The sequence below is a fragment of the Branchiostoma belcheri genome, unplaced genomic scaffold (assembly GCF_001625305.1).
Source record: "Branchiostoma belcheri isolate BF01 breed outbred unplaced genomic scaffold, Haploidv18h27 scaffold38, whole genome shotgun sequence".
Taxonomy (NCBI): domain Eukaryota; kingdom Metazoa; phylum Chordata; class Leptocardii; order Amphioxiformes; family Branchiostomatidae; genus Branchiostoma; species Branchiostoma belcheri.
In genome coordinates, this window is record NW_017803998.1 from 2,446,480 (window position 1) to 2,473,566 (window position 27,087).

A 27,087-nucleotide genomic window follows, 5' to 3' on the forward strand; every position below is an offset into this window, starting at 1 on the left:
GTAGGTATCATGTTGGAGTTTTGGGAGGGTATCATGTTGGAGTTTTGGTAAGGTATCATGTTGGAGTTTTGGAGGGTATCATGTTGGAGTTTTGGTAGGGTATCATGTTGGAGTTTTAGGAGGGTGCAGTTTTGGGAAGGTATCATGTAAGATTCTGGTAGCTAGGGTATCATATTGGAGTTTTGGTAGGGTATCATGTTGGAGTTTTGGTAGGGTATCATGTTGGAGTTTTGGGAAGGTATCATGTAGGAGTTCTGGTGGGCAAAGGTTAGTAATAGCGCAGGCGCAGAGGGCCCAGTTTTAGTATATAGAGATGGCAATGTAATGTAGAGTGTAAAGAAGTCTTTTTCTAGGGAAATGTTGTTGTTTTGGACTTGGATGTTATAGGTAAGGGTTGTAGTATTTTAATTTTGGTGAAAAACAGACTTGCAGCCATGTTTGTGTTGTCTGGCTGGCTGAAGAAGATATAGGTTTACATGCGGTCATCAGCTGTCCAGAGAGGTCAGGGGTCACTTCTCAATGTTTGGGTAGAATTCTCGCATGGTTTAGGTGCGTAGGATTTTGTCATTTTTTGGGAATGGAGACTTGAGAGGTTGGCCTACCCTGCCAATGTATGTTCTTCAAGGTCTAAAACTCAGGTATATGAATGTTGACCACGTTGTTTTGACATAATTCCCATATATTAACATAGGAAAGCCCTATTACTGTGCTGTGCCCTGGTAGGGTATCATGTTGGCGTTTTAGGAGGGTATCATGTTGGAGTTCTGGTAGGGTATCATGTTGCAGTTTTGGTAGGGTATCATGTTGGAGTTTTGGTAGGGTATCGTGTTGGAATTCTGGTAAAGCAGCTGTGTCCAATGTTAGCAGTTGTCCTTGCAAAATATCTGTTTGGATGGCAAAGGTTATAACTTAAGACTAATTTTATCATCTTAAAATGCAGAAATATAATATTTTGAGAGATTTTACAGTCAGGGTATCATGTTGGAGTTCTGGTAAAGCAACTGTGTCCATCATGTTAACCATTCGCAGTCTATCTGCCTTCCTAGCTAAAAGTATGTGGCATCTGGTGGAGTGCCAAAGGTTAATGAACATTGTTTAAGGCTAATTTTATTACCTAGAAATGGGGGTGACCTTTAAATCAAATGGCTTGAAGATGACCTCATGGCACACATATAAAATAAAAATGCAAGCAACCAAAATTTTACTGTCTGTTCAGCTTCGTGCAAAGACGATAAAATTTCTATTCCACTTAATATTTCAAAACTTCTGGCAATATTGTGAAGTATTTGAAAATCTGCACAGCAGCATATGTCCATATATGCTGCAGTGGGTTGTAATTGAAAGAAAGACAATTCTCAATATGAGCAGTCTTGTAGATTCTGCACTTAGTCTATGTAACCCATTTGGCACATAAAATCAGACGTACAAATAAATGACTGTATTATGCAGCAGTTTCTGGGAGCTTTGCGGTCTTTATATCCATTGCTTTTGGCCTGTTTCCCAGGAAAGATCTTTCACTGCCTATTGCTAAATGGGGGACAAAATTGAACTGAATTTCTCTATTTCCAGGACATTGACCCATAGCATACATGTATGTGCATAGTATCACAAAAGTCATACAGGTACAATAATTGCATTTTAAAACTGTGAGCTGAGTCTAATGTGAATATAAACAAAGTTTAAATATGCAACAAAGTTGCCATGTAATTGAAAAATCCTCATCAACCCTGCAAAAACAATTTGTCTAGTGCAGATAAATAATATGAAACTTTCAATGTCACCTGCACTGGTGCAGGTATACAGAAAAAAGTATTTTGATCCCTGACTAGCCATTATAAATAATATTTCAGGTGGAATCTTCAGGGATCCATGATACTGAATTATTGTGGCCCTACCAGTACTTTCCCTGCTGGGCTAACATGAAGTGGGATATCATTGACAGGGTACTAACCAGTCCTCAGAGGTGATCTGAGATGAGTTCAAGGTTTGCTGGTGACCCTACTTTACCGCTGGACATTTTCTCTCAGAATATAACATATATTTCTACCAGCTGTACACTTACATGTATATGATGGTTTAGCTGTAGCAAAAAGGATGGCCAACTGGCCAATGGCTATTACAAAAAGCAACCTGGGCTAGGAATCATCACACATCTTGGAATATCCATAATCTTTATCAGGAAATGTTGAGGGTTCAATGACCCCTATATAAGACTGTAATCCATAGCAGGTAATAACGCGCAATCCTGGTTCTGTATCTGTATTTATATCAGTATAGCCGGTATAACCACCCTTCAGTGTAACACCGAAGTACATGTACATTGTACATTGTATGATGTCATGATGTTGTTTAATTTTATCAGCAAATAGTCTATTACAAATACATGTACATCAATGAAGGTTAGACATCCTGGTACATGTGTGCATGTAATGAGATACATGTACTATACATAAGGAAATTTCTTTGTGTATTCTATTGCTGAATATATAATTATATCAATTTTATTACTGGTTCTTACTGTACAATAAAGAAATATTGGGCTGCAATACAATGTATATAAGATACCTTATAATGCTTATTTGCATTTCTAGCACTTATTGCTCTGCAAAAAAATGTCTCCACAGGTACATTGTATGATCAAGTACATTATATTTGTCCTTGGTATGATGTTGTTGGTGCTGAATTTTATCCGCGAAAATTCTAGTGCCATATTTTCTTTATTAGCTACTGTAAAATAAAAGAAAGATTGGGCTGCTGGTAAGATATACAATGGACTCAGTCTTTATTGGAGTTTCCCAGCCGACATTGCCATAGTTTTTACAGCCTCCCCCAAGGCTCTAGGTGCACTTTACTGCGTTCAGCTGGTACTTCCTGGCGTCGGAAGTGCATGGCTGATTTTTCTCTGACATTACTCGCACCTTTATCTCAGCAGGGGTCTGTATTTCCTCAAGTTGATGTTTCTTTCTACCCCACGAAAGACATTTGTCTTCTTCTTTTGTATGTACAATGTATATCCGCCATATGAGACAATATAAGAGGAGCCTATGAGCAAGGACTGTATTCTCGAGTACTTCCAAGTAACTCAGTAATGATTTCTATGGTATGAAAAAGATTGAAAACAACTGCAATAAAAATAGGAGATTTCTGACTTCCAGAAAGCATTTTTAGGGTTTTCATGACCTACAAGCTAAGTTAAGTTCACCCCATTTCCTATGTCTGACCTTTTGACTTCATGTCATTCTGCCTATCTTCCCCATTCCTGTCCACCTACTCACAATTCCTGTGTCTGACCTCTTCGCCTCTTGTCATTCTGCCTGTTAATCTTCCCCACCCTATGCTGTCAACCTACTCTGTCTGGACAAGCACACACACACACACACATGCACACAATCCAAACGAGACACCCAAAACAATGCTTAGAAGTAAAGATGTAATATCACCGATTCCCTGATGTCCCCTGCACTCAAGGTACAAGAATAGCCTGCAAACAAACCGGCCAGTAATCATTTGTAAAGCAGAGTGCAGAAGTTCAACAACCCCTGTACATTCATCATGTACTTATCTCTTACAGTAATAGAAGGAACTCATTACATTGTCTGACTTGAGGCACTGAGACAGACTGACGTAGTTTCTCACCCAGGGAAAAAAGGAAAGGTGAACAGAAAAAGCAAAGTGAAGAGGCTGCGAGGGGCAACGCATTAGCAGGAAGTGAACATGAAGAAGAGTCTGAGTACATCAAGGGGGGACTAAAATAGCACGCGCCATTTCAGTTGAAATGAAAGTGGAAAAGGACTCTCATGAGGACTGACGTAAAAAGGATGCAGAGTGCCAGTAAGGAGATAAGGAAAAAATCTGTAGTGTCTGGAGTACTGCCCATGCTCCCACCTACAGAAGAACACTACACGATGACGACATCTATCAAGTGTCTGGCTTTCGTGCACTATCTACCCTTTACGCACGCATGTACCACTTTTATGTTGTCTTGAATGTACAGATTGTACATAAGTACCCATCCTGTCACGATATATCTCCGGACTGGAAATCCCTGTGCAGGAATTTCTGATTCTGATTCAACACATCCACATAGAGTCACCCGAACATTTTGTTTCACTTGACACTGTAAGGATTTTAGACACTGAACAAGACTATTTCTTGAGAGGGGTGAAGGAAACCATTTACATCAGGGCCCATCACCCTACATTGAACCGCGACGGGGGCCGACATCGTCTACCAGATACCTTTGACCCAGTGTTGAAGTTCAAAGAAGCCACGTGACAAGCTTCACTGGGTCAGTCTACTGAGGAAGACCAGAGTGACTGGTCGAAAGCCCTAGGTGAGAGAATTTTTTGTGTTGGACCAAAAGTCTTAACTTTAAACAGGAATTTCTGATGTCTACCGTCCTGCACCTACATGTAACCTGCACTGGTATTGGGTTTAAATACAAAAGTTTAAAAAATGTACTAGGTAAATGTGAGTGTTTATTTGCTGCATTGACCATTACCACTTACATGTACATGTATGGAATGTATGTAAAAGAAATCATGGCAATGATTTCTGAACAGTTTCAGGTGAAATTTGTCTGATGCAGGTAATTTGCAAAAAGTTTTTCGAGCCCTGCAAGTTACTGCATTCAATACATTTGTACAGGTACATAGTTAACATGTACATGTATATACAATACATGTACATGTGTATGCACAGTATATACATGTATATACCATTTTTATTTCAGATTTTGAAGATTGTACATGGAGACATCATGACATGATAAGTACAAGTTTCTACGTCGTGTGGACTTCAGTCAAAGCTTTTACCTCAGCTGGAGTGAGAGACTCAACTTGAATGTGCGTTGTTGAGAAAAGAGGATTGTATAAAGCTCTGTACTTAGAGTACCTAATACAGTATTTCCTGTGTGCTTCACCATTGCTTAATGCTATATTCCTTATATGCCAAGGGTGCTTAATACCGTACTTCCTATACTTCCAAGGGACTGAAATCTTTGAGCTTGTCTGCCAACTTGATACATCTTGGGGCTCCAGAAGGTGTTAATTCTTGTTCCATTTTCCGACAGCAACATTCATTTTTGCCTCAAAGATATCCAGTTTTACCCCCCCCCCTCATAATATCTGTCTATATCAATAACCTCAAAACGAACTTTCAATGCCTACAGTACCTTTTAAAAATTTCAATTCTGCTGCGGCTACAACTGTTCATGCCAGATAGAAAACTACCATGTTGTTCTTAAAAGTCTGCGCATGTATCCTTCAATTGGATGTCATGGCATTTACTGAGGGTCAAGGGAGTGCTACAAGTTTGCAAGAACTGACATGGATGGATCCAGCCCGGGATACGCGGTGTGACAACAAGCAATGTATATCCCAGCCAGGAGTGGAATTAGGTGGAAATCCCTCCATGATATGCTGGCTGCGTGCACAGTACCCCATGCTATGTTTCCACGGGTGGGTGATCGGTGGGAAATGTCAAAGTTGGGATAAGAACATTAGGGTGGTGGAGCATAAGCCTGGAGAGTGCTTCAAGACTGAGTCTAGGATCATGATGCCGAGGAAAAAACACGGCCAAACAAGAAATCAGAGATTTCAGACTTTTGTATGTGTATTTTGGGGTTTTCGCAAGCTTCGAGTTCACAGACCTCAGAAGAGTTTTTAGTTTTTGTCAAAGTATTGGAACTGTGGAGGGGATTGTGTGATGTAAGTTAAGGCCACACCAATTTAATTTGTTGGTTCTCGGATTCGCCTCTTCGTTTTTTTCTGATTTGCAAAAAAAAAAAATATGATTCTGGTTCTGAGTCAACTGAAAAATGCTCATGTTTTGCCCCCAACAGTTGAGGATAGTCCTTTTCTTCCTAGTTGTTACAGTTTTCCCATCTATCATTTGGTTTGATTAAAAGTTCAAAATTCAATGTTTAAATTTTAACCCAGCCTTTTGTGTTGACTTTATGGCTCATTTCGTAGCATTTAAGCCTATAATAGGATGCCTAGACCTGTTTTTATTTTTATTTTTTTTCGCCCTGTCGCTTCATATTTTTTCTGAAAAAATCCAAGAACCAACAAATTAAATTGGTGTGGCCTAATCGGGTATTATACCACTTCCTGAATTTCTCCACATACTATTCATTTGCACCTACCATGCGCTGGGTCATCCTCAGGAGTGACCTATCAAGCAACTGTCAAGATCACCTCCCACCCACCAAGCAAGGTCATACGAGAAATGTTAAAAAGGCTTTCTCTGCTTGGTGCTCAGAACATATGAGGAAGAATGGGGTATACGAACATTTATGTCCTACCTGGGCCGCGATTACGTTCGATACGGGTGTTCCGGCCCGTGTGATAACTAGCGGTACGGCCCGGGGATTCTTTACGCGTACGGCCCGGGCCTTCCAAATGTTCCATAGAACGATTCGAACGCGTTTCGCCCTAACCGCGTGCACCTCTTTCGGAAATTCGAACACAAAATTCGGACGTTGGAATTGATGTTGTTGCATTTTTTGGCTTTAGGGACACCAAATTTTCGCTCATTTCGCATTGAAAGGTGTGTTTTCTTGGGTGGGTATGACATAAATAAAATACAACACGGTGTATTCCGCATCACCCTCGGTCCCAGCCCTCCCGCGGATCGGATCTCCCTCCGGCCTGCGGCCGTCGGGCGATCCGACCCGCGGTCGGGCCGATACCTCGGGCGATACGGAATACCCCGTGTTGTATTCTATATGTACACGTAGCTGATCACAACACTACCTTAGGACTAGCCCCCTGCTGTAGCACTAGTCCAACTGTGAGACAGGCATGGCTCTATTCACTGAACTGAGTAGGAAGGATTTTTTAACTCAAGAATTCTTTTTCTGCCCCCCTTCCCCATGCTGTTTTGGACAGCTCCAATTTTTCAAGTTGATACTGACTAATTCTAATAACACACACTTGTTACCTGAACACTACATGTACGCAATGTGACAGGCAAACAGTATGTGACATTTTTTAAAATTACTGAGCATATTTGTACACGTCAAGGGGACTATCAGAGTAATTGTCCATCCGAAAGTTGCTGGCAATTTAATTTGAATGCACACAGCACAGTGACCTTTGCAAATTGCTGCTCAAGTGAGATGAAGCAAAAAGAGGGTACATATTAACCTTTTCCCTGCTGCCTAACTCAATAACCAATACAAGATTGCTGCTAAATGCAGGCAGTAAAGGTAAAAAAAGTATGAGTAAGCTGGGGGAATTGGAAGATTGAGTGAAATATGCTGTATTTGCTCCCAAGCAAATGTCAGCCTTTCTAGTATTCAATGAAAATTTTTGACCAGATTTTGACCAAAATCTATGGGTCAAAGAACCAAGCTACAGGCATGGTAATATAGTACGTATAATTTTTATGTAAATCATCTCATACCCTCAGTTAGAGGGTTCCAAGGTCCTACTAGGGTTTGGGTTGGCGTTAGGAAGGGCATCCAGCCGTAAAAATCTTGCTTCAACAAAAAGACTTGTACTTTGTGCAAGCACGTCTAACCCCCAGTTTCGGGAAAAATGATGTTCAAACGGTAAAAAAAAAATCATAGCCTTTAGCAACTTTTCTCTGTGTTTCAGGTATCTTTCAATTTGTATTGCAAGGACGGGTGTTGCTTGGTTTGTAATGGGTCTATCTGCAAAGTTCCCCGGGATTCACCGGATGGTGATTGGTGGGTTTGTAAACCTTCGTCCATGAATAAATCAGACCAGATAAATCGGCTGCACCGCCAACCCAATTGGGCGGTCACAGGAGACAAGACGAATACTGTAGGCTCACAGTCGGGATACATTTCATTAGCCAGGATCCAGTTCAGATCTCCTGTAATAGATTCCAGTTCTTCATTCTGGTCTTCAGAGCTTCTTGGTAGAGTCAGACATTATCCAGGGCTTGAAATCCTTTTTTCTGCATACCTGCACTGGTACAGACTACAGGTAACATTGAAAATTACCTGCACCAGACAAATTTTACCTGCACCACTCAGACTTTGAGAAGCATAGCATTATACTAAAAACTTTTCTAAATCTATTGACGTTAGTTCTTTTGTACTTCATATTACATGTAGGTGGTGACAGCAAACAATAAAAATCAACATACACCTGCATTGTATACACAAACATGAATAACCCAGTACATGGAACAGTGCGGGTTAGGAGCAGAAATACCATCATAACATCAGAAATACCTGCACAGTAAAATGAGCATTTCCCAAAATGAAACCTTATCTCTTTAGGTAAAAAAAAACAAACATATGTCTGGTCTGATATTTGACATTTATATGACAACAACTGACACAAACTGACACAATGCCATGTAGCGTTCTCACTGGCCAGAAGATTTTACTGCTCTTCAACAAATCTCTGACAAACTCAAAAAGACAGTGTTAAATTATGTCAAAATATAACCTGCTATATTTTGGCGCAAATTCATCAGCTAGTACATGTAACCTCAGACATTTTACAAGAACTGTTTATAGCTGCAAGTCTCTGTGAGAAAGCTGGCATGCCGCCATGGCAACTCACTGACAGACACAACGACAGTTATGACATAAAATCTTCTATATGGGGTCAAAATCATCTCATTCTGTCCTTATAAAACTTAACAGGCAATGTTTAAAGCTCCAAGTCCCTGAAATATTGCTGGCACAACCTCACAGCAGAATTTTACAGCCAGGAACATTTCATTACTGATGACACAGGTCCCTGTTTGAAAATGTCAGAGACAACTAAAAAGACAGTTATGCCAACAACTAAAATCTATCATTAATTCATAATCATATCCACTTCTTTCAGACATCTTACAAGAAAGTTTGTATCCAAATAACACCACAGCAACTTTCTGACAACGCCAACTATGCCAAAAATAAAATCTTCTATATGGGGTCAAAATCATATCATTCTGTCCTTCTAAAATTTAACAGGCAATATTGCTGGCACAACACCATACAATTTCATTACTGATGGCACAGGTCCCTGTTTGAAAATGCCAAACTAAAAAGACAGTTATGCCAAATATAAAATCTTCTATATTAGGTTCAAAATCATCTTCCCTTCTTTCAGACAATTTACAAGAAATGACACCCTGCGATGACACCACACCAACTTGCTGATACTGGCAGACATAAGAACAGTTATGCCAGAAATAAAATCTTCCATATGAGGTCAAAAATCATCCGTCCTTCTGAAATTTACCACGCAATGTTTATTTTAAGTCCCTGGCACAACGCCAACAGACAGCAGCATTTCATTACTGAAGCACGACCAACTGACACGGGTTCCAGTTTGAAAATGTCAGAGACAACTAACGTAGCCTGAAGGACAAACGAACAGTTCCATCTTTTTTTTCTTCCCATCAAGGACAGCCAATGAACAGTGCACTAACAAGCAGAATGCCAATGTTTTTGATCCCCAGTGAACCACATATAAATCACTAGAGGGGTGTACATGTACGTGTAGTTTGCCCGTAACCCTTGCAAGAAGGAAAACCGTATGCCGGACCGAACCAATCAGTGTCACACAGAGCACCACTGTTGAGCAGTTGTAAATACGAATTATTACGTCAATCATTGAGAACGTTTTGACGGCTGTAGGGAATAACAAAGTAGTAGTACATGAACTAGTGCTATCATTCATCATTGAATACTTTTCCCAAAGGATTCTGAGACCTTTCCTTGTATTCAGTTTTATTTTTTCTGACTAGTCTGACAGAAACTTCTGTCAAACAATGTCTTTTTTTCACAGTTTTCACAGCACGAAATCAAAACACTAGGAAAACATGTTTTTGTAAGTCTACTGTACAACAGAATTGTTTAAAAAGCAAACTCAAGCGCCATGAAAACCTCATTTTTCTCCTAGCATGAAATAGCAACACCATAATTTCCATAAAATTTTCTGCACAAGTCATAAAGACATCCAATGCAATTTCAGAATGGTGAAACTGGATTTTCAAAGTCAATTTTCTGGTCAGTTTTTTTAAGTGTAAAAAGTTGAAATCCCCTCTATACCATACCTGTATTATACTGATATCTGTGAGGCAAAAATGCGATGTCAATGGCAGAAAATGGTTGCTTGTTTCATATTACAGGCAGCTGGTTCCAGGTATTTATGAGTGGTATGACAAAATGATGACAAAAATGTGCTAAGAAATGGCAGTAAATGTCAATATCGGACAGATTTCCTCATCCAGAATATTTTCTGTTTTGTCACCCTGAAACTGCATTGGATGTCCTTAACATACCCGGTACCTAGAAATCGACCACTGCCTTTTCCCTAGGTCTCGTCCCCTGAACTTGGAAGGAAAACAATTGGACTTTTATTAGAAGCAATCAAAACTATTTGCTGACCCGTGGCGTGTTCAAATCCGGCGTTCCGAGCACAAGTTGACATTTTACGTGACATGATAAGTCAGCAATTCCCATCAGTTAGGCCTGCCCCCGACCTCTCCATTAGCGATGGCCTCTGCAGGGATGAGGACTCCTGCCAAGCACCCTGGCACCTTTGACCCCCTCAAAGTACCAGCACCGGGGAGCAAGATACTTTCCGTCTAGACGGGCTTAACTGATGAGCCGAGCTGACGCTACAGGGATACCTGTTGTCGCGAGGTGGACATGTATCTTCTTGACGTGTTGTTTAGCGATGGTAAAAGTCCACGCTGTGTTCGGGTCAATACCGATCCTGTGTTTTCTTGACTCGCCTGGCCGAGATCCATTTTAGATTGTAGGTATGAAATGTTGGAGGTACAAGCTGCGTCGTGTTTTACTGGTACAAGAACAAAGCATTGAATATGTCGTAACATGTACATGTATCTAGAATATCGAGGGCGATGAATTGGAAAACACATCAACTCTGACCAAAAGGGAATGCATACTTGGAGCCTAGGTGACTAAAACTCTTTGTAAAAGGAAATAGAAGAAGAATAGTAAACATGTCCTGGATTTCTTTCCATGGAAGAAGTTACAGTTAATTTTGAAAAAAAAAGTCAATAACTCTTATGATCCTATAAGAAACTTGACAAACTATTTCAAATGCAAACAACGAAACTTGAAATCTCCATGTAGTATTTGGAGTTGTTTTGAATATGTTGTTTTATTCATCATTGTAGATTTCTCTGATTTGGTGCATATTCCATTGTCAGTTGATCCCAGACTATGGGAAACCATTTTGACCACCAATATGACCTTCCTGTCAGTCTCTAATGTAATGAAGTAGATGTGGACACACAACCAAATAAACAAACACACCCAAAACATGTTTGAAACTGCATCATACACAATGATGAGTATACTTCAATCATAATTTCAAAACTTTTTTTAAGACAAAACAGTTTGTCAGAACATGTCTGTCCTTGGTGCTGAAAAATGTATCTAAAAGAATGGTGGAAGACTCTCAGTTTTTGGAGGTACCAACCTACCATCCAACATTAATATACCCATCAAACCCTTCAATGTTGTCTGGTCTCTTGGCTAATCAATTCAAGTCTCGACCAATCCCATTCAAGTGCTCATAAATCCCATGTAATCTTCACAGTGCCTGCTACATTGTAATTACAACCAATCCCATTGGCCAAAATTGGGAAAACTCAGTAACTTTGTTAGTAGAAAAATTGTTCCAGAGTACATCGCACAATCATCTTAAATAAAGCCTAGCTTAAAGTAGTAAGCTTCAGTTAACACTCACCTTTCTGGCAAAGTTGGTCTTGTGGTTAGGGTTGGTGACTTAGAATCTAAAAGTTATAGGTTTGAATCCCCATAGCAGGTTTCAAAGTTATTCCTTTGACAAAGGCACTTTACACTTATTTCCTCACACTACTCAGGTGAAAATGAGTACCTACAAGTACAGTCAGTGTGTACATGTATCCTTGGTTAACTGTAGGGATGTCCTTGAGCATGTTAAAGATCCCAGCACCCCTATTGAAAAAGTTGTTGGTATCCTTCTGTCTCGAGAGACAATGGAGGGGTCCTTGATAATGAGTGGAGCAAACGTTACAGTCTGGTCTTACACAGCATGTACTAAACAAAGTTTGTTACAGCTTATAATTGTTTACTGACTATGCAAACAAATAAACAAACAAACAGACTACTGACCCTTCCTTTCTTTAAATGTGGCCTTCTAGATGCTATCAACATGTAAAGTTGATGTTCAGAATACTGGACACTGCTGCCCAGTCTACTATGTCTAAAGCCACCTAAAATATTAAACAACTGATTGAAAATTTATCCCACTAATAACAGAGGACCTTGGGATAGATGGCTAGAGCCGGGTCAAATTGGAAAATTGTTTTTTCTGGAACTGAGCCAAAAAAGGTTGGAGCAAGTTATACTTTACGCATTGTATCTGTAGCCTAGCCTAGCCTAACACTAATTTTAGCCCCCCCCCTTCTTTCAACAACCTTTCCCAATTCCATTGTCTGTGTTGAACCTTTTAGTATCTTTCCTTTTTTTAACAAGAAATACATTTGTGGCAAGTATTGGAGGGTCCCTCAGCCATTTCCTGTGTCTGACCTTTGATTTCATATCATTATGCCTGTCAATCTTCAATCCCTTCCAATGTGCTGTCAACCTACTCTGTCTGGACAAACACACAAACCTACAGCTTTGCCACCCAAAACGATACTTCCATACCTCAAAGAAAAAATGTTTCTGTCCAACCCCTCCAGTTCTTATCAAGTGGAACAACCCAAAGTCAATTCAAACTGGAATTCAATCAGGTCTCTATTTTATGCTGGAAGTTCGGAATTGGTCTATAGCCACTATTCCGTAGCACGGGATTTATTTTACTCATCTCATGTGACTGGGCCGGTTTTTATCTCACCAGCATGACATATAGAACAGCTAAAATTACTCCGGGTATGGGATTATGTTTAATGTTACAAACTTAACAACCCCCATCCCTCAACTGTCGGCTCTGCCGCTATGTACATAAGACAACCACTGGTAGAATTTCACCGAAAAACATTAAGTACTACGGTAAATATAATGGGTTTAGTGGGTAGGAAAGTAACACCGAAAGGACAATACAGAACTGTAAAGGTTTGAAATATATGTGCACATAAATTATGACCCAGTCACTCCCAGTACTTTAGAGTAGATTTTAGTGCTTCTTTAGAGTTGGTTTAAAGTTAATTGTACTACGCAACAGAAAATGGCTGCCCTGAATGCTGCTCTTGAAAATGCAAGGTGCAACCTAGTATTACTTCTCGGGTTCTCCTTTTACATTATCTTTTGTATAAAGTAGCTCAATCTTTTTCATGCCTAGCTACCACATAGTGTTAGTGGTAAGTACCAAGGACAGACATGCTAGCTGTCCCATAGTGTTAGTGTTCAGTACCAAGGACAGGAATGCTTGCTATCCCATGGTGTTAGTGTTCAGTACCAAGGACAGGAATGCTAGCTATCCCATTGTGTCAAAGTTCAGTACCAAGGACAGGAATGTTAGCTATACCATAGTGTTAGTGTTCAGTACTAAGGACAGGAATGCTAGCTATCCCATAGTGTTAACATTCAGTACCAAGGACAGGAATGCTAGCTATCCCATAGTGTTAACATTCAGTACCAAGGACAGGAATGCTAGCTATCCCATAGTGTTAACATTCAGTACCAAGGACATATACTGTACATAGGGCTTTTCTTTTGCATTACTCCAGCAATCTTCTTTGAAATCCCTAAGTTTCTACTAAAACAGATACCTCTACACTTGAAGTTTTTTAGACCATAACAACAAGTGAGACATAACAGTCTAATAACAGTTCCATATGCCCCTTCCCTGTTGAGATCTGTTCTATTGACCTCTGACCTTCCTGTAACTGTTATCTTCCCCCACTTGGTGCTGTGCTTTACCCTGAGTGACCTTGTGTATTGATCTTAGACCCTTGGACATGGTGCATTGTTGATTGCCTCTTCATTGTTAAGGGGGCACAAAACAGTTTATTTTGGGTCTCAATTTGTGGCTGCACACCCTCAAGTACCACTATGTTTTCCTTCAGTTCACATTGTCAAACCGTTCAAATTCCTATTTCAAAGTCCTTCTACAGCAAGAGTTTCTTTCCCCAGACTGCAAAATTATAGAACCCCCTCCCAAACACAGGCTTCCATCTTGAATACAATCCTCAAGGTTTCAAATGAAACATCCATTGCCATGACTGTCTCTTTTGGGAAATAATTCTGAAGCATAAAAAACTGTACTGCACTTCAATGAAGGTGTAACATCCAGGTAATAAGTATCCAGTTGCTTGAGTAGCTGTTGCTTTGGCCCCCCCAAAAAAACTACATACAGGAATGAAGGATATCCCTTTGGTTATAAGAACAATTAACGTTAAAGCTTCTTCAACCTGTCAAATTTAATTTTAGGGAAAACAGTTTTTGTCATAAATGACTGGTTGAAATTACGCAGTTTCACATAGGATTAAACTAATGACCTATAGTTTAGACACAAAAATGGCTGCTATTTTCTTCAAGGGAAAAAAGCTAACTTAGGTATAACATAAATACATGACATTGTATTAAATTCATAGCCATGGTGTTAAGTTGGCTCTTGCTAGATTGCACACGAATGACATTGACATATAATAATTTAAGCATTCAAAATCAAATATTTGATCTTCATAAAGTCACACAAACAATTATGTCTGAATCTCTGCTGACATTTTGCTCTATTCATGTCTAACTCATAGTCATACATAGAGTGAGCTTTAAATGTCACAAATCAAAGACCTATACTTACAGTACATAATCCAGCTAAAGGGATTAACCTGTTAATCCTGACTAGGATCAAGTAAGATCAGGAATGAAAATCCAATAACACCAGTGACTCACTGACACAGGACTGAAGATTAAAAAAAGATGTCATTTCTGTCTTCTCTTTTGAAATACTCTTTCAACTAGCAAATTTTCTTGAAAATAATTTTGATGATAAAATTAGGCCAATGACATCTAAAAAACCTTAAGATGATTTTTGGGTCTTTTCCTCTTTAGGAAGTCAAGAATCCAAGAAGCCATTCAGTCAGATAACTTTACTTCCAACCCACCCCTTGAAATCCACTAAGAGAAAATCTCCTCAACTCCTTGACCAACCGACAGCCTTTTTTCCAACACAATTATTTTTCCTCTAATCCTATTGGACAGTAGGTAGATAGGGCTGTCCTAACAGATCCCTCACTCAGTAGCACCCTGTCAGCTTGCTTTGTAACCTCTTACCCAATCATGTGTCCTCAACATAATTGAATCAACAAAAACTGGAAACTACAAGTTATTATAGAAAGGTAGATTTAGATTTTACAAAATGTTTGACACTGACAGAAAAGAGAGGATAAAATTAAGATTTTGATTGCTCTGGTGATGTAGCTTTCTGTTTAGATGAGGTTTAGAGCTGTTAGTTTTAGTAAGTCCGTCGGCAATCTTCATTAGGAGATCTCTGGGCCTTGTTCTGGAGACAAATTGTTGGCGGCGAGCGACCATCTGTCATTGTCAGGTGCTGATAGATGTAGACATGAGGCTGCACATGGCAGTGGGACTGGGGTTGGCTGGGGGCCCTCAGGGGGATTCCAAGACACCTCACAACTCAAACACATAGATACTGTAATTCCTACTTTTTTGTGTGATACTTTTATGTTCACGGTTTTTGCGGTCACTTCTGTACTGCAAACTTATCATTATCGTTAACAAATTAATTGCCGACTTTCTTTCTTCTGCACCTGCCTCCATCGTGAACATAATTCTGTTCTTACACTTTCATAATCATGCATGACTTCCTCGGCAAGCAGACTAGTATATTCTGGCACAGAAGCTAATGCTACATGTATGATAAATTTCAAAACTGCTTGATGTACAATGTAAGACATGCTATCTCTGTCTGTTTCTATAGCCCGCACAGATCAATACAGTCGGGGACTAGTCCACTGGTAGTGTTGTGTGTTACGTTAGGAATACCTTTACTTGAGTGCCGAGTGCTACGCAAAGAATGCATCATGTACCATTTTTCAAGTTTTCAACATAAGGTCATAACGTTTTTCAAGTCTTCGGTGGGCTTTGAACCCTGACCTTCCAAATGCGAGGTGAACACTCTACCCCCCCCCCCCCAGGCCACTGCACCAGTATAAAAGTCCCTACAAAAAAAGTTTTTACGACAAGGAACACGCGCGTTACCACCGCACATTATCGCTTATCAGTAAGGTCATCGTCCTCATTTTCACGCTGATGTTGTTTACAGCCGTTACGCCGCATGAGCGCCGCAAACCCGTAAATTGAACCGTAAAATATTTCAAAAACCTCTGACATAAGTCCTCATAAACACCATGATTTACTTCTTGGTTTTTAATCACAAACCCTTATAGCGATATGGTGCAAGAAAAAACCTTTTCAAGATACCCCCTGGAGGAATGAAGTATATTTGACAAGATTCATATGATATGGCAAAGATTTTTCATCGTTCTAGCTAATATACAGCGTTTTACGATGTGATAAATTCTAAAGGATTTCTGATTCTAACGTTTAAACAAGGCCCCCCCTCCCAACACACATAGATCATAAAAGGTCCAGCGCAGTAAATAACATCTACCTTTGACTTCATAAAATATGTGCTGTGAAAGCAATAATACCTCAGAAGTTTACGTAGGTTCTGTAATAGCCTGATGTATGAAAGATGTTCACAAATGTAGGTCACATGTGGGCGGTATACGAATGCCGTGCTATGTTCGGTGTAATTTCCTCATAACAAGATATTGGAGAGAGCTTCCAAGAAAGAAGTGATTCGATTATTACAGCCTAATTGTCTTACACATAATTTAGCATTTATTAGAAGTAGAATAATTTTGTCTAAATCAAGTTACCAATTATTTGATGAACAAGAATCCAACAATAGGATAGGTACAAATGTAGGAGGCAAGAATGAGAAATTTTCGTCTATGGACTCAAAGTATTGACATTTGTCATTACATGTTGAATGTTCCCTTAGCGTCAAGGCAGTTTGCTTTACCAATATTTGAGCAAGTAAAAATAGACATGCCACTATTTGTGATTTTACCTTGAAGCACCCCTCCAGAAACCATATACATATATTATCTACAGGCTAGAATCTCAAGTTTGTGAACTGATATACAAATGTATGGAAAAGAAACCTTTATCTCAAACATACATCTTCTATTTTGAACCATGTCTAACCTCAAGCAATCACTCCAGGGCCTAATGCATAAGAAAGTATCTGCAGTTTAGCAGTTACACCTATCTACATCCTTCAAAACTGCAACAACCCTTTCAATTTCAATGCCTTTGATTTTAATAGTGTCAGTTGCACTGCACAAATAACAACCAATAAGAAGGTTGTGTGTGTATAACTGTTTCTATACCCATTGGTAACTGGTACCTTATTTAGAAGCAACCAATGGTCAGCATCCATTGGACAACCATGTCACCCTGACCAAAAACATGCAAGGACCTTACATGTACATTGTGATCTATAACAGTATAATCCGATATACGGTTCAAACTGTACATTCACAAGGTCAAAAATAAACATGTAAACAGTAGTTACTGTCTGGACCATGCTTCATTCATGTTCAGACATGTTTTGTTTATATCTCGGGGGCATTCACCTTTGACATATTACCCACAATCCTCCATCCAGCTCAGGAGCAGTCTATACTGTGAACTGGCTTATTGTGATGAAAGCTGTACTTTCAACACCTACATTTTCCAACCCCTAGCATCTGCTGTGTTAGAGGACGGTTTATGCTTTGTTAGTTTATGATATGTTTGTTCGTGATATGTTTGACATAATGGTTATGCCTTTGCTTTAATGAAACTCATGGAAACAGCTCCCATGCAATTCAGCCTCTGGCTGCCAGGTGGGACTGGCCGTAGATAAATAATGTATTGTATATATCTTAATGATTGAATAAACCATTATTATAATAAGACGTACCTCTCTTTGCATGCAGAGTTCTTTGGTGAAGAGCAGGGCTTCTTCTCCGAACGGCTCTCCCTCTGTGGGTCCGCTGGGCAGGCTGCGGGGGACCCTGGGGCACGAGATACCTGCGGGGAGGGGGGAACATTTTAGGTCAGGCAATATTATTAACATTTCTACTAAGATCACAAACCCACTCATTATGTAGAATGTATTCATTATCCACTGCCTTCAAAGAAGAAGTCAAACCCTATAGCAAGCGTAGTAGTATTAGTTTTTCCAGACAGTAGTTGTCTGTCTCCTATTATTGTATTGTATCTTTGACTGTGAAAGCAATTAGCTCACCATTGTATGTTTACTCAACAGAAGGAAAACATGTTTTTCATCTGTTTCTTTTCCTATTCCAAACACATAAGGTCAATGACCAGGACCAGATGGCTATCACCATGGTTACTGATGTTGTAGCAGACACCCTGTGCTGTTGGATTACATTACATGTATGTAGCCGAAAAGAGCAAAGGGGTGGGTCACCAAATACTAGTATACAAGCGTGTTTCAGTGAGAATAAACAGAGCAGTAGTTTCTAAGGCTAGACCATGTGAAAGTTGACATGATGCATTTGCTTTGCAAATGTTACCTTAACTTAGCCATATTCTGGACATTTGTTTTAACATTCAGTTTTCGTAATTCCATGCATGACTACAGAACTGCGTACCGGCCAGCAGGAATGTGATAAGGCAGGTCTCCTTGGGCAGGTACAGGCGGACACGTGACCCGCTCGCCGTGAACTCAACGATGGCATCCGAGCGCCCGGCACGCTGGAGGAACGGCAGGAACTGCCTGGCCTTGTTGGTGTCCTGTGGGGAATATGACACATTAAAGCACTGCGCATGTGCGCCACCTAGCAATATTCATTGGAACTACAGGGCTCGAATTTCATTTTGGGGAAAGGGTGCATTTGTGGTTTTGGGTGCAAAATGTCAGAAAAAAACTGGGTGCACAAAAAATTTCTTGGGTGCATCATATACGATAAAATAAGTAAAATATAAGCAAAAACTAATTTTGTTTCATTTCTAAAGAAAAGTACTGTAAAAATAATTTTATTATTTTTCTTTCTGACACTCAGATGTTAGGAATAGACTGTATACTACTATACTACTTCACATACAATGTAGTCTTACATAAAGTCATTCATTCATTCATTCATTCAAAGCTACAAAAATATTTGGGTGTACTGATGCATCCACAGAAAAAAGTGGGTGCACAGCTCCAAATTTGTGGTGCACATGCACCAAGTATTTTAAGCCCTGAACTACTATCCTTACAATGTGCAAGTAACAATTGTGACACGACACCATACGTAACCATACCAGTTATAACTGCTAATAGAAAGTCTGTTTCGTGGCTGATGCTCTGTTCAAAATTGGATCTCTCAAAAACACCTGTTATTCCTTAACAAACTGCAAGAGGGCGCTTACCCCAGACAGGTCTGCTACTCGGTGGATGGGGACCTCCTTCTTGCTATGAAGACCCTTTGCGTTCTTCTGAGCCCTGAGAAACATAACAAAAAAATGCACACATGAACAATGCAGCACTGGGAAAGGATCTACCATGGAGGAAGTGGCAGCATTCAAAGCCTTTCTTTTCTTTTACTAAAAGGTATGCTCAGAATGATTTGCCTCTCAAGATGTGGGAACTTGAATGTGTTTTTGAAGACTTAAGGGCTTTAGCATATAGCAGATGTTGTTGGTTAAGGGATAGGTGAGGTGGTGAGCGATGTTGTTGTCCATTACGTGTACATGTACGTACCTTGCTTCCGCTGCCAGGAGTTCGTCGTAATGTGCAGATCTCTGGTCGTCGTCTGCCCTGTAGCGCACTACAGTCACAAAGCCTTTACTCACCAGGGCTTCCGCTACGTTTCTGTACACAACACACAAATATACAATCACAAAAATGAAGAAATTGAATCCATTGAAAAAAATGGCAGGAGAAGAAGAGACATTTGAAGAACGGTTTGCACAAATACTTCTATCAGTAGCACACCAGCACTTGTTCGACAGGATTGTTTGTCTGTTTTTTAAATAATTGTGTATTGTAACTATGTTATAGATTTAGATGTTGTTTTGTGACTCTGTCAACTATGTATGTATATATGTATTTATGTATGAATGAATGCCAGAAAGACTAGCGGTGGACCCTGGGGTTATTCAAATTAAGTTTCAAAGTTTCAACTACTGAACATTGGAGGATGTATTCAGTTACTTACATGCCACCGATGGTGACTGTGGCACATGTTCTCTCAGGGTAGCCGTCACTGCCAGGCCTGATGTAGTCCACACTCACATTCACCTGTACAACCAGTACATACAGACATACAGCTTACTGAAAATCTTTAAACATTCACGGTGCTTTCATTTTCACAGTGGAAAGGTCCCCATGTATATGAATGTCCAACATTCTCTACTACAGAATTGTTTTGAGCAGTAACTTCAAACACAATGAAAAACTCTTTTCCCCTTCTACTGTGAAATTAAGTCTCGGCAAAAATTAACAGATTTACAGTATTTAGCATCATTCAAACTGCAATGCCTATCATTACACTCTTGTAGCACACTCTTGTTTGTTCTGGCATATAAAAATGATTATTGTGTTCAAAGATTTGCTCATTTTTTGCTGGGTAAACCTGTAGTTGCTAAGCTGGAAGAAGAGAAAATGGAGCAACCCTTACCTTCTTGCCAATGAGTTTCTTTCTGAGAAACTCGCGAGCCTCGAACATGTAGGGGACGTCATACAGAGGACGGATACGCTTTGTGTTGTCCTGTGTGGAGGAACATAATATTATATTGTGAATATTGTATAATTTGTCAATGAGTTAAAGATTGATAATAACGTTTTACCTTAAAGTAGCTACAGACAGTTAATCAATAAACTGTTTGTCCCACATGAAACCAGGATGTCAAAGGAATATTGCTTACAATAGTTATGAAATTATATTCAGCTGAATGTGGATAAGTGTCTGATAAGTATACAAACAAGGTACCTGCTCCCAGTCCTAAACATGGCAGCATGGAAGGTAATAAATCAACAAGAGTCATGTCGCAAGTATATATTATAATATGTACTGGGATTACTTTGATCAATCATCAAAACAGAAGGGAAACTGGAATTTTCATCCTATTACATGTGCTTATTTACTTGAAAACTCAGTCTAGGTATTTCAGCAAGAGTGTTTTTAGGGAAGAAGAAAAAAGATCTGATCTGGAAGTAAAAATAGGAGACTCAGTGCCTTGTGAGTTCATAAATAACTGTGTAACAGGAAAAAAAGTTAACTCACCTTAGCACCAGCGTCATCTGTCATCCTGTAAACATAATTATAAATCACAAATGTAAACAAGAAATCTAAGATTTCACATATTTATGAAGTATTTAGAGTATAATGTTTCTTATTCGTTTTGTGAATTTCTCACTGATTCTGTGGGACCAATTTCCCATTGGCTCCCGGAAGGCAACAGACATGCATGTACAAAATTGAACATAGGTCAGGAAATGAGATAACCTTATTTTCTAGGACCTTTGAAATAAGTTCCTATCAGTGCCCACAATGTACCTTGCAAGTGAAAATGACTATAATGTACATAAACATAAACACAAACAAATACACAAACAAACAGGGTTTTTTTCAACCAAACCAACAAACAAACAAACCCTCCCTTTTGTCTGTAGCAGCCAATTCCACTTAGGCCTAACCAACCACCTTTCTGAGTCCCTTGATTGGTTGTTGAGACCAGGTTTGACTGTGTAGCCAAAACAGTACAGTCTTACAAGGCTGGTTGACAAGGCAGCGACACAAAATGTGACTCACCTGGGAGGTCGAATACTGGACAGGGTGACCTCCTTGATCTGGTTTTCAGCCGTTTTGATCACCAGACGATCCGCATTATTGATCTCAATCACCTGCAACATGACACAGGTTGTGCTACTAGCATGCAATTTTCAAATTCTATGAAAGCTCTATCCTTCTATTATATAAAAATTCGACAGGAATGTATTAAATACTTGACCTTCAGTAGTCAAGACAGGAAACAAGATAGCCCTTTCTGGGACCTTTGGCCTAATTTCCAGTCAACATCCCAGACATGCCTAGCATGTGGAAATAACTACCATAACGGAAACACAAGCACAGAAAATTAAGGTTAACACCAATACACAAGGTCTTCCAGCTATCGTGTTATTGCTTCCATCTTGTTTCAGTATTTCTCGTTCTGGTAATGAGGTATATTGGTAACGAGCTCTGACCTTGCCAGTGAACTGTTTCTCAGTGATGGCGATGGAGGTCTGGGAGGGAGTGTAGTCCTTCCAGATACGCAGTCGCTTCTCTTTGGCAGCTCTAAAACACAAAAACAACAATAAATACAACAGTAAGGTGGTTTTGTGGCAAAGATTGTTAAGTCAGCCTTAGAATTGAAACGTTCTGTGTTCAACTCCCTGGTAAGCCACAAGGTAGGGAAAGGCACATACATGTATAATGTACACACATTTCTTCACTTAACTCTATGAAAATGAGTACAGAGATTCAGTTAAGGATATGTTCTTGGAACAGAAAGCCATGTTTGAGGGGAACCACACTTATTGATAAGACTGGAGGTCCATCCTAGTGTGAGTCAATCAATCCTATAAAGCTTGCAGTTACTGTGCAAAGCTCTTGTGTCATGCCTAAGATGGTTTACTGGTTGTACAAAAAAAAAGAAAATCATTAAGCTTTCTTATGGCTTAAAACCAATCAACCAATTAAACCATAATATAGACCTACAGTAGCAACTGTTACATATGATATCCGACTACATGTAGACATGTGGAAATGTATGTGGAGTACAGAAAGTCTCACTTCTCGGCGGAGCGCAGTTTGTCGGCCCCTGTAGTGACCACACCCATGCTCCAGTCCACACAGCGAGCGAAGCCCTCCTGCAGCAGGAACTCTGTGATGTTCCCATTCTGAACAAGAGAACAATAAAGAAATACTATCATGAAAGTTCATCTGTGTTGGTAGTTACATGTTTAGAGTTTAAACTTTAGACCCAATACTGGTGACCAAAACTGGTGACCAGTCAGTCACCACTCAAAGAAGCCATGTGACAAGCTTCACTGGGTCAGTCTACTGAGGAAGACCAGAGTGACTGGTCCAAAGCTCTAGGTGAGAGATTTTTTGTATTGAATCTTAAGTTTTCCCCACACCCAGGTGCTGTCAACCTACTCTGTCTGGACAAACATACACACAAAGTCACAGACAACCCACACAAACAAAACTTCAGTACAAGATATAACAAACTTAATCAAAGTTCGTACCGGATGGAGCACAGTTCCCAGGATGTTCTGGTTGGACACCCCCTCCATGATGATCTCTACATCACGCTGGAGCAGACGAGACTCCACAAAGAACTTGGCCTGGTCCGCAAACGGTTCTGCAACCTCTTTGTCTCCCTCACGCTTGAACATGGGGCACTGGGGGAAGAAAGAAGTTTCACTTCAGTCCAGTAGAAGAACATAGTAAAAAATCCTGAACCTAGCATATCCAAAACACGAGATATCAAAACTAGAAGTTTTGGTGTAGTACCACAGAAAGACGACAGGGGGTCAAATTATTTCTTTGATAGGTCTAACAACATGTCAATCTATCCCATAGCCCCAAATTTTTTTTTGCACGTTTGTATCAGTTTTGGGGTGTAAAAAAAAAGGGTCCTGTTCCACTCTGTGCAGAGCATAGGGGTGGTGCCCATCTCCATTTCTGTAGCCCTTGGGCCACACGGTTGTGCAAGCACTACAGCAGGGGGATAGTCCGCAGGTACTGTTGTGTTGACCTTCCCATACTCTTTCTCATAGATGCTGAGTGCTAAGCAGAGAAAGCAGTATATACCATTGTTTTTGGGTGTCCAAATGATATAATCTAATCAGTATAGCCTTACCTTATTCCCAGACATACATGTCCTGATCTTACCTTGATCCCAGACAGCATGACAGTGATGTACTGGAATGAGGGCAGGAGGAAGGCTCGAAGGGTACAGCCATCTCGCACGTGTTCAACAATCGCTGAAAAACAGACAAAAATACTGTAAATGCAGAAACATTCATGGCAGTATTATTTTTGGCAAATTCATGACACTGTGAATTGTATTACTAGTATTACTGTACAACGGAATTATTCAAACACAAGTTTATAACACAAAAAAAAATCCTTTTAACCCTTGTCCTCGAGTAATTACTGCATATTTACTTTTAACCTGTAGCACATGAAATTAGCCATTTGGCTGCCAGTTCTCTATTACTATTAGTTATGGGGTGAGGCAGCAGGGAGAAAGTAAATCATCCAAGAACCAGGAATTCAGTTAAAGAAGGATTGTTTTTAGGACATACCTTTGACAGGCTTGTTGTGATGAGCGTCAACAAAGTTGCGAGGGTTCTCCAGCGTCCAGGCTACATCACGTACGTGAGACTGAGCGTCTGCTGCCCACTTCCCCTTACTGTTGGACTTGGCAGTGTCCTCAAGGTCACACAGTTTGGCCTGGTCACTGGTGGAAAACAGGTCTCTTTTAACGATGGTGTTAAACCCAAAATGGTACATGTGGCTACTAACAGTACTAGGCAGGTAAAATTTGCAAGCAAATGCAGAGTATTTCAATTCCCAAAGAGGAGACAACATAGATCTTCCTCTTGAGGCTGCAGCAGTGAAGTATTAAGTATGGATACTGTATATTAAAGCAACATTTGCAAGCAAATGTGAGATATCTCTTTACCTTGAGGAGAAAACAATATTTCCTTTGGCTATTTAAGTAAAATATAACTATAAGGGTACAAATGGCAACTAAACAGCAAGCCAATGCAACATATTTGCCTCTCATTGCCGATGAGGATAAACATTAATTATCCCTCCAGTTCGACCAACTGAAGCAACATTAGGCAATACAACTCTGAAGCAAGTATCAGGTTTCATTGGACATTGAAATCAAAAAAGAAATTTTGAAGCCTAAAAAAAAACAAGGACCCTGTATACTGAATGTTATAAAATGTTTCTTACTCGCTTGGTTTGATTCCTCCCCTGCGCACCTCTACCAGACCTTCATTCACCAGAGCCTCCGTCACGTTCTTACCGCTCTGGGGGTCTGGAAAATGACAAACAACAAATCAGACATTTCAGACTTCTCGGAGTATGCAGTCCTCTGCTTCCTGAATTCCCCCAGGTCAACTTCTGGCTCAGATTCTGAGACCTTTGACCAGCTGTTATTCTGCCTGTCAATCTTCCCGCACCCACATGTTGTCAACCTTATCTGTCTGGACAAACCCACAGCTCAGCCATCTAAAACAATATACCAAGTATGAACAAAGAAGTATTAAAAAATATCTGTACTTTGCATTCTTTATAATGAATGAAAAGAGATTTGCTTTTGAGGCTCCTACAAAAACCATAGATGATTCGGCAAAATGACGTCCAACCCTCGAGCTACGCGGAATGCGAGACGATAAACGGATAGCGAGTGTGAGTGAGTGAGTGACAGTCTAGAACTAGAAGACAGCATGTAGGCCCAGCATGCTGCAATGTATCTTGGTGTGTGAATGTGTACAGTACACTTGCGTTACCTTTCCCGACGTACAGACATCCGTACTCGCGGCCGGTTCCGGGGACCTTGTACTCCACGGTGAAGCAAACCTCCTTCCCCACCACCATCTTACGCAGGAACTCACGCGCCTCCCATGCAAACGGCTGAAACAACACGTACATGTTGTATTGACAATGAATCATAACAACCATCCAACAATTAGAATGAATCTTAATAATACCTGTAATCTAAATATCATATTTTCCTAACAAAACACAATAAAACAAGAAATCAGAAGTTTGAAACCTCCAGGAAGTTTTGGGGAATCTGTTGGCAAAACCGCATAAAACAGATGGTCTGAGATACTTTCAATAAGCCTTCAACAGTACAATGTAGGACAGAAACCTTGTATTCAACAAGCCCTACATGTAAGTAGGAGACTTGTGTGAGTGCAAAAGCTTGCCTGCCTAGAAATCCGAGACAGAAATCTGCAGAAGTGGTTTTGTTCTTGGAGACATCTAGTTGCAAGCCATACATGATATTCATTGTCCTTTAATATATCATACTTGCAAATATCAAGTCATTTGGTTATTATGTATTTCGAAATATTGAAGACTTTCTAGAATCAAAGAGTTATACTGGTGCCTACTTAACATAAATTATGTATCAATAGTTACAATAGTAACAGAAGACACACCTCATCCTTGGTCTCAACAGAGGCCTCCACGTTGGGGTTGGCTCGCCGCGCCATCTTGGGCGCCACGATATTGGACAGGTTCAGCTGTTTCTCCGGGGGAGGGCCGCCCTTGGGCTGTCCACGGATGATGACAGCATCACCGGACAGCACCTACATGGACAGCAAGAATGTACAGCACTGGAGATCTGAGGACTTCACTCTTAGGTACAGTTTTAGATCACATCACAGGGTTTTTATCAAAATCAAACTTAAAAATACATGTTACGAGAAATAGATGGCTGCTGACTTAGGCACTAGAAGCATCTGAATCCTAGGATATATAGTTATCTTGGCTTGGCTTCGTGTCCGAAGATTTCAGGGGCCCTTCCCTCTCCTGCTGCACGCCCGCACACGCATCCCCAAGCCTAGAGATACAGCCTGATAATACAGACCACTAGACCACAGAAAATACTGTAGAAGGTATAATGACATTCTGCAGAGACATACATTTTGTATATGTTTTACTGTCAAACCGACCCACTAGTATATAGCTAGGAGAATATTGGATGTTCTCACCACAGAGATTTAAATAAACATAAATTGTGGTAGAAGATTTACAAATAGTGGGGACAGCAATGTAGCCTTTTGGCACCAAATTTATATTTAGGTTACAGGGTAAGGCTGCTGGGTGAATATCTATTCATACCATGCAATTAAAGTAAATGAATTAGACATTTTTTTAAATTTTTGTCATAATATCACTGCAGCAATTCTTGCGAATATTCCCTTAAGACATGATAAAATCATATATATATATATATACTATATCATATGTCAACTCTTTGGGCTACGTACATAATTGTTTCCCTATGGCTGAACTAGTGCCGTAATTCGACACCACAGATAC

The 27,087-nt window shown here is 40.0% G+C and overlaps 1 protein-coding gene across 1 annotated transcript in view; it reads right to left on the reverse strand.

Annotated features, from left to right (window-relative positions):
* The window catches only part of LOC109476608 (staphylococcal nuclease domain-containing protein 1-like), a 168,464-nt gene that overhangs the window by 140,353 nt on the left and 1,024 nt on the right, over nt 1-27,087 (reverse strand). The window contains exons 2-17 of the mRNA XM_019777599.1: nt 26,202-26,351; nt 25,545-25,668; nt 24,985-25,069; nt 24,324-24,478; nt 23,908-23,999; nt 23,259-23,414; nt 22,801-22,907; nt 22,212-22,302; nt 21,778-21,869; nt 21,250-21,274; nt 20,644-20,733; nt 20,182-20,264; nt 19,725-19,835; nt 19,394-19,466; nt 18,631-18,772; nt 17,934-18,043 (exon numbers count right to left, since the gene is read on the reverse strand). Coding sequence (XP_019633158.1) covers nt 17,934-18,043; nt 18,631-18,772; nt 19,394-19,466; nt 19,725-19,835; nt 20,182-20,264; nt 20,644-20,733; nt 21,250-21,274; nt 21,778-21,869; nt 22,212-22,302; nt 22,801-22,907; nt 23,259-23,414; nt 23,908-23,999; nt 24,324-24,478; nt 24,985-25,069; nt 25,545-25,668; nt 26,202-26,351 — 1,686 coding nt within the window. The remainder of the gene's footprint in view (nt 1-17,933; nt 18,044-18,630; nt 18,773-19,393; nt 19,467-19,724; nt 19,836-20,181; nt 20,265-20,643; nt 20,734-21,249; nt 21,275-21,777; nt 21,870-22,211; nt 22,303-22,800; nt 22,908-23,258; nt 23,415-23,907; nt 24,000-24,323; nt 24,479-24,984; nt 25,070-25,544; nt 25,669-26,201; nt 26,352-27,087) is intronic.